This window comes from Oryzias melastigma, linkage group LG1 (assembly GCF_002922805.2).
Source record: "Oryzias melastigma strain HK-1 linkage group LG1, ASM292280v2, whole genome shotgun sequence".
NCBI lineage: Eukaryota > Metazoa > Chordata > Actinopteri > Beloniformes > Adrianichthyidae > Oryzias > Oryzias melastigma.
This window is the reverse complement of record NC_050512.1, coordinates 32,405,038-32,416,537: the sequence shown is the minus strand read 5'-3', so window position 1 is coordinate 32,416,537 and position 11,500 is coordinate 32,405,038. Positions and strand designations below refer to the sequence as shown.

Below are 11,500 nucleotides of genomic sequence, written 5' to 3'. Positions count from 1 at the left end.
CCCCCCAGCGGTTTTATCTTATGTTCCTTTTTTCTGGAGTTTGGGTTTGATCCGCCCTACAGAGCTCTTCTTCTCCTGTCTTCAGTGAACAAACGAAGTTCCTGAACTCAAACGACTGATGAGAAGTGATGATCCGTATAAGAGGAGCGCCCTCTCCGGTGCAGCGCTCAGACCTTCTGTCTCGTGAAATAGAACGCAGAGCCGATGATCAGGAGGAGACTTTATTTCCTGTCAGGTAAACAGACGAACCTCAGGTGAGACTTCCTTAATGAGATCATTCAGCAGCTGGAGGAGCTGAGAGACTCTGGAGGAATGTCAGCTGCAGCTCAGGCAGCGTCTGCAGAGGAACCTGATCGTCTCCTCGTCCTGCTGAGGTTCTAATAACTGATAGTCTTCACCTTCATGTTCCATGTGCAGCAACAGGTGATCAGCATGACCGACACGACACTGACATGAAGAGGATTCATACAGGAAACTTCAGAAAAACTCTGCCAGCACCAGCATGCATGAACGTTTCACATCTGCAGAACCTGCTGCTCTGCAGTCGGATTAAAGACTTGAACCTCTCTGGTGAAGTTTCATGGCAGCAGAAGCTGATCTGATTCTGGCTCTGGGATCACAGCACCAGTGTTTGGTCCAAAGAAGCTCCGCCCATCTCTGTGTGAGCCGCAGATGCAGAGACGCAGACGGCCTCAGTGTCTGCTCTAACATCAGCGTCTGCGATGCAGACGGCCTCATCGTCTGCTCTGGAACACCTAACGCGTGAGAGTTACCCGTTTCCATGGTTACTGAGTTGGAATGCTCTGCAGTAATTTATGAAGTCATCATTCCCATAAATTTAAGGTAAAACGTAGGAATGCTCTCAAACAGATCTGATCCTTTGATTTGCTGTAATCCTGCAGGATTGATGACAGGTTTAGGATCAGACCTGCTGCCTCGTTTTTATTGTTTTTCTGACTCAAAAATCCTGATAAAAATGTTTTTATGAGATTATCTTTTGTCAGGAATGTTTCACATTACAGAATCAAACATTCATCTGTTTGCTTGAATGTGAGGCGTGTCATGTGACCGGGGTCACTGCGGGTCGTTAACCTGCTTCTCTGTGACGGCTGGTTCGTGTTTGTTGGTTCAAAAACATCTTCCTGTCAGACAAAGTCAAAAGTCAAAGTGAGGGAGAACAAACACACAATCTAAAACTACAAACACAATCGACACACATGAGACACACATGAGACACACATGAGACACACATGAGACACAGATGAGACACAGATGAGACACACATGAGACACACATGAGACACACATGAGACACAGATGAGACACAGATGAGACACAGATGAGACACACATGAGACACACATGAGACACACATGAGACACACATGAGACACAGATGAGACACACATGAGACACACATGAGACACACATGAGACACAGATGAGACACACATGAGACACAGATGGTTTCATTCTTGGCTTTGACCTAAAAGTGAAGAAGATTCTAGATTCCCTGTTTCATTTCCATTTAAGAACTGAAGTCTGAGCTGGACTGTTTGACGTTTGCAGGTTTTCCTCAGAAGTGATGTGTGATGACAGCATGACTCAGCAGTATTTCTTGACACCCCCCCCCCCATGCTGACTCATCTTTACATTCTGATTTTAAGCTTTTCTAGGTGTTCAGGCTGCTTGCCCTCTCCATCAGCTGAGTCGTCATGGTTACCCTGATGTCAGACGGAGGCTGGGGGGGGAGGGGGGACCCGCCTGACATGACTCAGCATAACAGCGGCAGAGCCGTTATTTACAGGAAGTCCTGAGCATCAAACATCAGCATCTGAACGTTTTCTAGTCCATAATCCAGACCCCCCCCCCCAGGACACGGCGCCTCCTTCCTCCGTCACGTCCGCTTTCGCTCGCTGCTGCGCTTCAGGTGGGGGCCCAGGCACCTCACGCCCTCCAGCAGCATGGGGGTCCCGTGATGGGGGTCTGAGCGGGTCACAGGGGGGAGGAGATCGGTTAGTCAAACCGCACTCACGAAGCTGCCGTCTCCACCTTCAACCACTTCTTCACGTCTCATTGAAGACACGAGTCCCGAGTCTGTGGCCGGAGGTTCAGCCATAAAGATTCACGTAAATCAAGTTTCATCAAACCACAAAATAAATCTGCACACAGGCGCACATAAGTCACACAACTAAACACTGTACATTCCTGCGTCTGCGCAGGAGCCAGCTGCTCTCTGATTGGACGGTTTAATTTATGGCCATCCAATCATAAAGACGTATAACGACAGGGACAGGATTCAAACTTTAGGAGCTCACATGCAGTTTTTTGCTTCACATCTGCAGAAAAAATGTTTGAAAATGCAGAAAAAAGGCTGATTTTTTTTATCATCAACTTTAATAGAAAAATGTTCAAATTATGCATTTAAAAAACAACTGCGGTCACATTTTGGAGCTGCATTTTTAAATGAGGTCATGTTTAATGTTTAATGTGCTTCCATAATGTATTTTGGGGATAGCATAAAATGGCTTTGATGTTTAGTTTTTTTTAATGTATGAATTGTGTATTTGTGCTAAATGTTTTTATGAAAGACCCCAGGAGGAGGCTGTCTGCTAATGAGGATCCTATAAACAATAATAACAAGTGCTGGAAAAAAAGAGATGATTTCACGAATGCAAATCTTATTTTCTGGGATGCACATCCCTTTTAGCACATTTGCAAACCGACATTTTTTTGTGCAGATTTATTTTGTGGTTTGATGTAACTTGATTTCTGTGCAAACATGCAGCTGTGGTTGTGAATCTTTATAGATTTATTTGAAGCCCAGAGTTCAAGTCTGAGTTCAAGTCTCAACAAAGTCGCACCAGTAGAGGGCAGCATCTTCCACAACCTCCATGGATGTTGGATGTGATCATGTGACACATCATTCAAACTGTCACAGAGCTGAAAACTCACTGATAAGTTGCCAATCCAAAGGCCACGCCCCAAATATGAAATGAAATGATGAGAAACTCACATTTTGACGAGTCTCAGACCTGAAGTCAGATTCAGGTCTCCTGAGGGTTCTGGATGAAGCTGCTTTCATGCTGCGTTAGAATCCAGAAGCTAAACCGATCCAGAACCATGACGGAACCGATCGGAGCAGACGTCTGCAGAACTGTGTTCTCCACAGAGATGTTTCAGCTGCAGGACCGAAGAACAAGCTTCCTGCAGATGGATGCACCAATTGGTTCTGTCACGGTTCTGGATCAGTCTGGTCTCGATCCGTGTTCTCCACACAGATCCCTGATCTCCACACAGATCCCTGATCTCCACAGATCCCTGATCTCCACAGATCCCTGTTCTCCACACAGATCCCTGATCTCCACAGATCCCTGTTCTCCACACAGATCCCTGATCTTCACAGATCCCTGATCTCCACACAGATCCCTGATCTCCACACAGATCCCTGATCTCCACCCAGATCCCTGATCTCCACAAATCCCTGATCTTCACAGATCCGTGTTCTCCACACAGATCCTTGATCTCCACACAGATCCCTGATCTTCACACAGATCCTTGATCTCCACACAGATCCTTGATCTCCACAGATCCCTGTTCTCCACACAGATCCCTGATCTCCACACAGATCCCTGATCTTCACAGATCTCTGATCTCCACAGATCCCTGTTCTCCACACAGATCCCTGATCTTCACAGATCTCTGATCTCCACAGATCCCTGATCTCCAGGACAGACTCGTTTAGATGGGAAACTCACCGATGACTTTGGCCTGGACTCGGATCTTCAGACTGTGGTCCTTCTTCCCTTTGGTCACCAGCGTGAGGTCCTCCTGGGTCACCCCCTCCTGGTGAGTCCTGTACTCACAGGTCACCTTCACCCCCCCTGAGCAGACAAACACAGCCCTGGTTTGGTTCTGAACTGACAGGAAGCATTTTCATCAAACACAAACTTACATTTGAAACGTTTCGTTCTGTTTGTAAATAAAGTTTCATTTAAAGCGTCTATCAGCGTTTCCACTAGTTGACCACTAGGTGTCGCCAGAGAAAACAGCACCTTTGATTTCAAAGGAAATGAGAGGAGCCTAAAGCAGGGGTCCCCAAACTTGTTCTGGTGAGGTCCACATAACTGTTTTCCTCTCTGATGGGGGGAGGGGGGGGGGTCGGTTTATAGGCTAACAGGAGAAGTGAAACAATAACAACCTAAACGTGAAGATTTACGGTTTTCCAGAAAGACAAAAAAGACCAAATTTAAAAGAATTCTTTTCTGTAATCTTCACAGAAAAAATAATATTAGCACATTTAAAAATATATAGTGTTACCAGCGATATATTAATAGCTGAAGATGCTTAAATTGATAGCTAAAAACACTGAAGCTGATAGCTAGCTAAAATATTAGCAAAGTGGCAAAGTAGCAGAAAAAAAATCTATATTAGCTAAAACAGCTAGCATGTAGCTGAAATATTAGCTAGATGTCTAATTAGCCTAAAAAACTGGAAAAATGTCTAATTTTGCTAAATAGTTTGGGGAGCCGGGTCAAATATGGGGGAGGGCCGGATCCGGCCCGCGGGCCGTAATTTGGGGACCACTGGACTAAAATGCATTTATCGGTTTGTGATGAAATAGATTTTATAGATTAGAATTTAAACCTTTTCATCAACAAACCGTGAGATATGAATTTTCATCAAACTGCAGCTCATTACTGTTATGATTGACTCTTTAGGCTCCGCCTCCTCCCAGAGGGTTCCCACATTTCCCAGAGTTCCCGCTCTGTTCAAAGTTCTTCGATCAAAGCTGCAGATCCTGAACCTCAGATCCACATCAGCAGAGTTTCCTTTGAGGAGAGAGGAGGAGGTCCGGTCGCCGTGGAGACGGACTCCTGGTTGTTCCTGTGGGCGGAGTCTGTTGGGTTCTGGACTCACCCTCCAGCGTGGAGCTGATCCTCTGGACTCGCAGGTTGGGGGCTCTCCGGGACGGGGAGGAGGACGGCGCCGTGGAGAGCTCTCTGCCCAGAGCCGGGACCTCCGGGAGGGTGAAGACCACCTCGTAGGTGTGGTGGCTCTTCAGGAAGCCGGCCTGGGGGAGGGGCAGATGGAGCTCTCTGAGGGTCATGTGATCGTCTGGACGTCTTCCTCGCCGTCCGGCACTCACCTTCACCAGGAAGCTGCCGTCCTGCTCCGGAGCAGCGAGCAGGCTGGACAGCTTGGACTGGTCGTCCCTGCGGGTCGGGGAGCCGGGAGGCTCGTCGTCGTCAGGGAAACGCACCCCCCCAGCTTTGGAGGTGGAGCCTGGAGAAGGATGGAGGAACAGACAGTCTGAGCGAGGGGGCGGAGCTCCATCCTTCCTGTTCAATATCAGGTGCGTCTGCATGTCTGAGGTCATTCTCTGATGCAATCAGCCGTCAGCCCCGAGACTGCAAGGGATTGTGGGATAGGACTACGCTCTGTCAGACAGGAAGTTGCAGTGAAGCTGGGCGACATTTTCTTCATGGGAGCGACGGAGGGCCGACCCCTCCACAGCCCCCCCTCTAGACTCCACAACACCGGCCTCCGAACACCTCGGCTGGGTCACCCCCTACCTTTTCTTCCTGTTGCCATGGTAACGAAGCTAGGTCTGGAGCAGTGCTGGGGAACACCTGGATGATGTCATCATCTACCTGAGGAAACAGACAGTTCTGTTACTGAGGTTTGGAGAGGAGAGGAGGAGGAGGTGCAGCTCCTCTTAAAGGAGGAGGTGGAGCAGCTCCTCTTAAAGGAGGAGGAGGTGCAGCTCCTCTTAAAGGAGGAGGTGGAGCAGCTCCTCTTAAAGGAGGAGGTGTAGCTCCTCTTAAAGGAGGAGGTGCAGCTCCTCTTAAAGGAGGAGGTGCAGCTCCTCTTAAAGGAGGAGGTGCAGCTCCTCTTAAAGGAGGAGGAGCAGCTCCTCTTAAAGGAGGAGGTGCAGCTCCTCTTAAAGGAGGAGGAGGAGCAGCTCCAAATCGAATTCATTTGCCGGAAGTTTAAAGTCAAAATCCTGAACAGATTTAAAAGATTTTCTGTAAACTTTGCAGAATTTCGACCCAAATAATCCAGAAAACGCTTTACTGAAACATTTTTTGTTACAGTAAATAAAATCATTCGTGGCTCCCGCGCAGCCGCGCGCGGAGGAGGCAGGGATGCTGTGTTTTTCCTGGTTCTCCTGAACGCCTCACGAGCTCACAGATGCTTCATGGACGCCGCTCGGATTTCGTTCCCATCCGTCACGTGACCGCTGGTTTTAGCTGCATGACCTCCGCGGGGAGCGGGCAGAGCGGCAGCTTCCGGTCCGGCCCCGAACGCATCACTGCAGCACGGAGGAAAAGGCTCGTGCGCATTTCACGTTCACGCCCCTCAGCATCCCGCGGGAAAATGCGCATGAAAAGCAGCAGGAAGACGTACCGTCCGGTCCGAAGCTCTGCAGTCCGTGACCCGGTTCGGTTCTGCGTCCGTCTGTCCGGAGGAGGAGGACGCTGATGGATGCGCGCCACTGACGCGGGCACGCGCGCGCTCGGAGCCTGGAGGTTCATACGTCACAGTTTGTCAGCTGAAACTTTATTTAAAACGCAGTGGTGAACAGTGCGGTCCGGTCCGGTCCGGTCCGGGGGGCGGGCTATCTTCTGTAGAGAACATGAATGAACCTGAAGACCTCCAAACCTCTGCTGGACCTGCTGGTTCTTCCAGGACATTGAGGTTCTTCAATGACATCACGTGTTAAGGGGCGGGGCTCTGCGGATTGTAGTTTAATAACTTACAGAACCATGACGGTTGTTAGAGGAAATGTCAAACTTTTACAGAATAAAGAGACTTTCTGCACTTTGAACATGTCAGAGGGTTTTTGTTTGTTTGTTTGTATGTTTGTGACCCCCCCACCCCCTCCAACCTGGGATTGATCCCAAACTATTTTCTTCCATATAAAAGTGATTTATTTTATTAAATGATTCAAAATTAAAAGTTTACTGTGAAGTTTGTATTTATTATTTTACGTAAACATTTAATCATAAATTTCCAAAACGTCTCAAACAGAAAAGAAAGTTTGAGGATTTACATCTGATGTCACTGCAGTTTTAGTGTTTTATATGTAATCATCCATCCAAACACACGCAGACTCTTTATGACTGTCTTGTTTTTGTTTATTGTTGTTAACAGTTTACAGAGATAAACTTCTAAGTCTCAGACAAACCTTTTAGCCCCTCCCACTAGCGCTGGACTTCTGCTCCATTCTCTTCATCAGAGAATGGAGCAGAAGTCCTGATTGTCCTGCTGCCGCTGCCAGGCCTGACGGTTCAGCCTCTCCTGGAGCTCCCTCTGCTCCTGCTCCCGCTGCGCCTCCAGCGTCCTCCTCGTGTGTTCCACGATCCGATTGAACTCCTCTTCTGCCCGCCTCCTCTCCGCCTCCTCCCTCAATCTCCTCTGCTCCTCCTCTCTCCTCTGCTCCTCCTCTCTCCTCCTCTCCTCCTCTCTCCTCTGCTCCTCCATTCTCCTCCTCTCCTCCTCTCTCCTCTGCTCCTCTGCTCTCCTCTGAGCATCTCTCGCAGCTTGTTGTTGTATTTGGATCAGCCACATTTGCTGCTGGAATTGTTGCTGAATCCTTCTCTGCGTCTCCTCCCTTTCTCTCCGTTTCTGCTCCTCCTTCTCCTGCTGGATCCTCTGTTTTTCCAGCAGAACGGCTCTCTCGGCCTCCTGGAACATCTGGTTGGTGTAGTGGCTTCCTCCGTTCTTCTGCACGATGGTTCTGACCTTCTGCAGCAGCTCTGTGACCTGAGGCTTCTTATCCTGCAGCTTGTTGTTGAAGACGTGATACTGACCGTTGCATCTGCTGACCAGCTCCTGCAGCTCTGGACTTTCACTCAGGAACTCTTCAATGGGACCATCGAGACTGTCTCCGTGAGTGAAGAGGACCATGCTGTACCGATCTGCAGCCTGACCGAACAGTTCTTGAAGCCTTTGCACCGTCAGTTTCTCCTCCTGAGTGAATCTGCCGACGGCGACGACCACCAGGAAGACGTGAGGTCCAGGAACGGCAAAGGAGACACACTGGCCCACATCGGTTCTGGTCTTGTCGTCTCCACATCTGGTGTCGAACAGGCCGGGGGTGTCGATGACGGACACCTGCTGCCCCTCCACCACGCCGCTCTTCATGGAGCACGTCACCGTCAGAGACGCGGCGCTGCACTTGGAGTGGAAGCACTGCTGGCCCAAGATGGAGTTCCCGGTGGCGCTCTTCCCGGTCCCGGTCTTCCCCACCATCACCATCCTCAGCTCTCCGTTGGCATCTGCATGAAGGAGCAGAAAGCTTCATGTTTCAGGTGTCTCTATCGGGACAGATGGTTCCAGATGGTTCCACAGAGCTCTGCAGCAGCAGCAGAGAGGAAACGTCTGACTCCACCCTCTACCTGAACGCACCTGTGACTGAAACTCTGGGATTAAGAGTTCCTGACAGCTTTTAAAATGGATTTAGTTGATTTAAAACAACTTCAAATGTAAAATAAAAGGAAAAGGAAACAAAACCTAGATATATCACATTACCTGCTCAACTTAGCCGCTGAAGATGCTAAAGTTGATAGTTAAAAACACTGAAGCTCAAATCACTAAAACTGATAGCCAGCTAAAATATTAGCTAAGTGCCAAATTAGCCTAAAACCTTAGTAAATGCCAGAATACTCCAAAAAGCTGCAGAATGCCAAAATAACAGCTGAAACTCCAAATAAGCTAAAAGATTCTATTAGATGTCAAAAGTTGTGATATTAGCAGCTAAAATAGTAGATGAATCCAAAATTAGTAAAAAAAAAACATGGAGTGTTCTGAGGTCGTCATGGCAACGAGTGCCCAGAGGGAGACGCCGGGCTGCGTCCTTCTGTCTCATTGAAACACACGGCTCAGACAAAAGCTCCTCTGATCCGTTTTCCTCAGTTTAAAAGTAAAAACACCGTCAGAATCCAGAGGTGTTGGACTACATCTACTGCGATTTCCATGTGTTGGTGTCCAGGTATACAGAAGTACGAGCACGTTAAGAACCAACATCCTCAAAAACGATTCTCTGCCATAAGTGCATCGAGCTCAGTGGGAGATATCGTCACGTTTAGTTGATATTTACGGCCACGGTAAGAAAACTTTTGAGAGTTGAATCGTCTGAAAACCAGAACAAAAACCAAAGTTTTGATGTCAAAACGTTTTTGGTGAGGAACACAAAGGCTGAGCTGAGTGAATTAAGCCTATTCTCTTCTGCCTGGTCCCACCTGACACTAAATTATAATTAGAATACGTGAGAGATAACACCCGACGGAGAGTGCATTATCAGAAATGAACGCACGACATGGTTACTTCAGCGAAGTGCGTTAATTCTCATAATGCACTCGTCGTCAGTATTATCCCGCTTATACCATGGTCATTTACAAAATAAATAAACATTCAATCAATATTTAGTACTTTATTCTTGTTATTTCTTCAGTTTAGCTCATTTTTTCACAAAAAGGGGACTATTTGATCCGTGATGCGGCTTGTTGTCATGGTGACATGGCAACACGGGACGGAACCGACACAGAACTCAGCTGCAGCAGGAAAGGAAAGGAAAACCCGGACAAACTATGACTCTTTTCTTCTTTTTCTGAATTTAATCCTTCAGTGAGCAGCTGGAACATAAACGACACAATCAGCTTCTGTCTGTGTTTCATTTCGCTCTTCTGAGCTGCTCTAACAGCAGAAACTCCCTCTTGTGGTGAAACAGAAGACTACACCTTTCATGCCGAGTGCTGCTTTATTAGAAGGAGAATAACTCATTTTAAAAACAAATGAGAGAAGTTCAGCCGAACATCATGGGGCGGAGGGTTGACTAATTTGTCAATATTAATTTACCTTACAAATGTAAAGGAATATAAATGGTGATCGCTACAATAAGTTAAATAAAGCATCAGTTCATCCATTACTGCTTGTTTTGTCCAGATGATGAAGGAAAATGTGTTTTAAAGAAGCGCAGTGATATCGAACGTTTGGTCTGTGTGACCGGAACTTCTTTTTTTTAGCTGTGGTTCATCACGTTTAATCCACACCCAGCAGCCAATCAGAATCGAGTATTCACATGGTATACATAAAAAGAAATAACGCTCTGAGGCTTCATAATTGCTCCTGATCCTAAACAGACGTAGTTGCAGGTAAACACACCTGAGACGTTCAGTCTATAAAAGGATTAAACATTTTTCATTTCTTCAAACCCCGCCCCATTATGATCCATTTCACTCTTTAAAAAACATCCAGATTATTTATCAGCAAAGATGAAGTTCTACGTGATTTTCATCAGAAAATCCCACAACTGCAGACACGTTTCTGACGATTATTTACATCACGATCCTCAGACAGGGACAGTTTGAAGCTCCGCCGACCTGTTCCTCAACCAAATGTCCAGAAACATTTAAGGCGAGAGGAGATCTGCTGACGCGGTCAGCCTCCCGGAGAGGCGCGCGCGGCCAGGACTCACCCATGCTGTCCGCGTGCGCACTGGAGCCGCTCTGCAGTCTGAGCGCGAGCGCAGCAGGAGGAGCAGCTTTAAACTGCAGACGAGAGGGAAACCGAAAGAGCGGAAAGTCCCGTTTCACTCTAACACGGGGGGGTTCGGGTCTTACCGGGATCTTTCCGTTCAGGTCCTGACAGAAACACGTTTTCTCTTTGGATTTTGGGGGATTTTCCCTTCTGCACATGAACTGTTGGAAATCCCAGAACTCTTCTGTTCATTTCAGATTTGGGCCTTTGGGGGATTTATGAGGTTCGGAGAGTCTGTCCATCTTTGGTTCAGACTCGTTTGTCGTTTTACTTTCATTTCAAAATGTGTTTCTCTTCAACCCCTGGAAGGACAGCGACTGAATGTTGATGGTTCTGTCCGGTCGGGTTCTGGTTTGACTGAACTCATAAAGAGTGAAGACATCCAGAATCTGCTTCAGTGACGCGATATATGCTTTAAGAAGCATCCATACAAGACCTCCTCAGCAAATACTAACAATGGATATAATCACAATCTATAGAACCTGTGTCAACAATTTGGGCACAACTTTACAAATAACAAAAAAGTAAAAAAAAATGTAGTAAAACTTCGTTCAAATGTTGCTGACTCTCAGTCTCAGAGGAAGGGGTGATATTTTTCTGGTTCTCAAAGTTCTTGGAACCTATTCTAGATCTTTTGGCCTGAAAATGGAGCCAGCAATGATAAAAAGACGCTCCCAAGCAGCAATGCTTGAAGGAGCCGCAACACGAGAAACCAACTTTTAAAGCGTTTAAGTGTAATAGATTGTTCAATCCTCACTAAAGAACCTCAAAGTGGTATTTTGATTCGTTCATTTCTGAGTGATTCTCTAGAAAACAGCTTACAACACCTTGGATCTTGTCTGTGTGTTGTATACACACACATATACATATGTATATACACTGTAAAAAATTCCAAGTTGGCCCAACTTAAAATAATTTGTAACCTGGCTGCCTTAAAATTTTGATTAGGTCTAACAAAT

The 11,500-nt window shown here is 47.0% G+C and overlaps 2 protein-coding genes across 5 annotated transcripts; both read right to left on the bottom strand.

Annotated features, from left to right (window-relative positions):
* Positions 1-1,631: 1,631 nt before the first annotated feature.
* On the bottom strand, positions 1,632-6,796 carry LOC112156946 (UPF0687 protein C20orf27 homolog). 2 transcript variants are annotated; one of them, XM_024289319.2, is made up of 6 exons: positions 6,414-6,796; positions 5,573-5,651; positions 5,146-5,282; positions 4,917-5,070; positions 3,755-3,880; positions 1,632-1,982 (listed from the first exon to the last, which is right to left on the bottom strand). In XM_024289319.2, the coding sequence occupies exons 2-6, from the start codon at positions 5,589-5,591 to the stop codon at positions 1,894-1,896; spliced, it is 525 nt and encodes a 174-aa protein (XP_024145087.1). In that variant the 5' UTR covers positions 5,592-5,651; positions 6,414-6,796; the 3' UTR covers positions 1,632-1,893. The 2 variants fall into 2 exon arrangements, with proteins under 2 accessions (XP_024145087.1, XP_024145086.1); XM_024289318.2 differs by having other exon boundaries at positions 5,573-5,650; positions 6,408-6,794.
* Positions 6,797-7,122: 326 nt separating this feature from the next.
* On the bottom strand, positions 7,123-11,317 carry LOC112156944 (GTPase IMAP family member 4-like). Of its 3 annotated transcripts, none has more exons than XM_024289314.2 (2): positions 10,625-11,317; positions 7,123-8,281 (listed from the first exon to the last, which is right to left on the bottom strand). In XM_024289314.2, the coding sequence occupies exons 1-2, from the start codon at positions 10,731-10,733 to the stop codon at positions 7,236-7,238; spliced, it is 1,155 nt and encodes a 384-aa protein (XP_024145082.2). In that variant the 5' UTR covers positions 10,734-11,317; the 3' UTR covers positions 7,123-7,235. The 3 variants fall into 3 exon arrangements, with proteins under 3 accessions (XP_024145082.2, XP_024145081.1, XP_024145083.1); XM_024289313.2 differs by lacking the exon at positions 10,625-11,317 and adding an exon at positions 10,480-10,550; XM_024289315.2 differs by lacking the exon at positions 10,625-11,317 and adding an exon at positions 10,385-10,493.
* Positions 11,318-11,500: the final 183 nt, after the last annotated feature.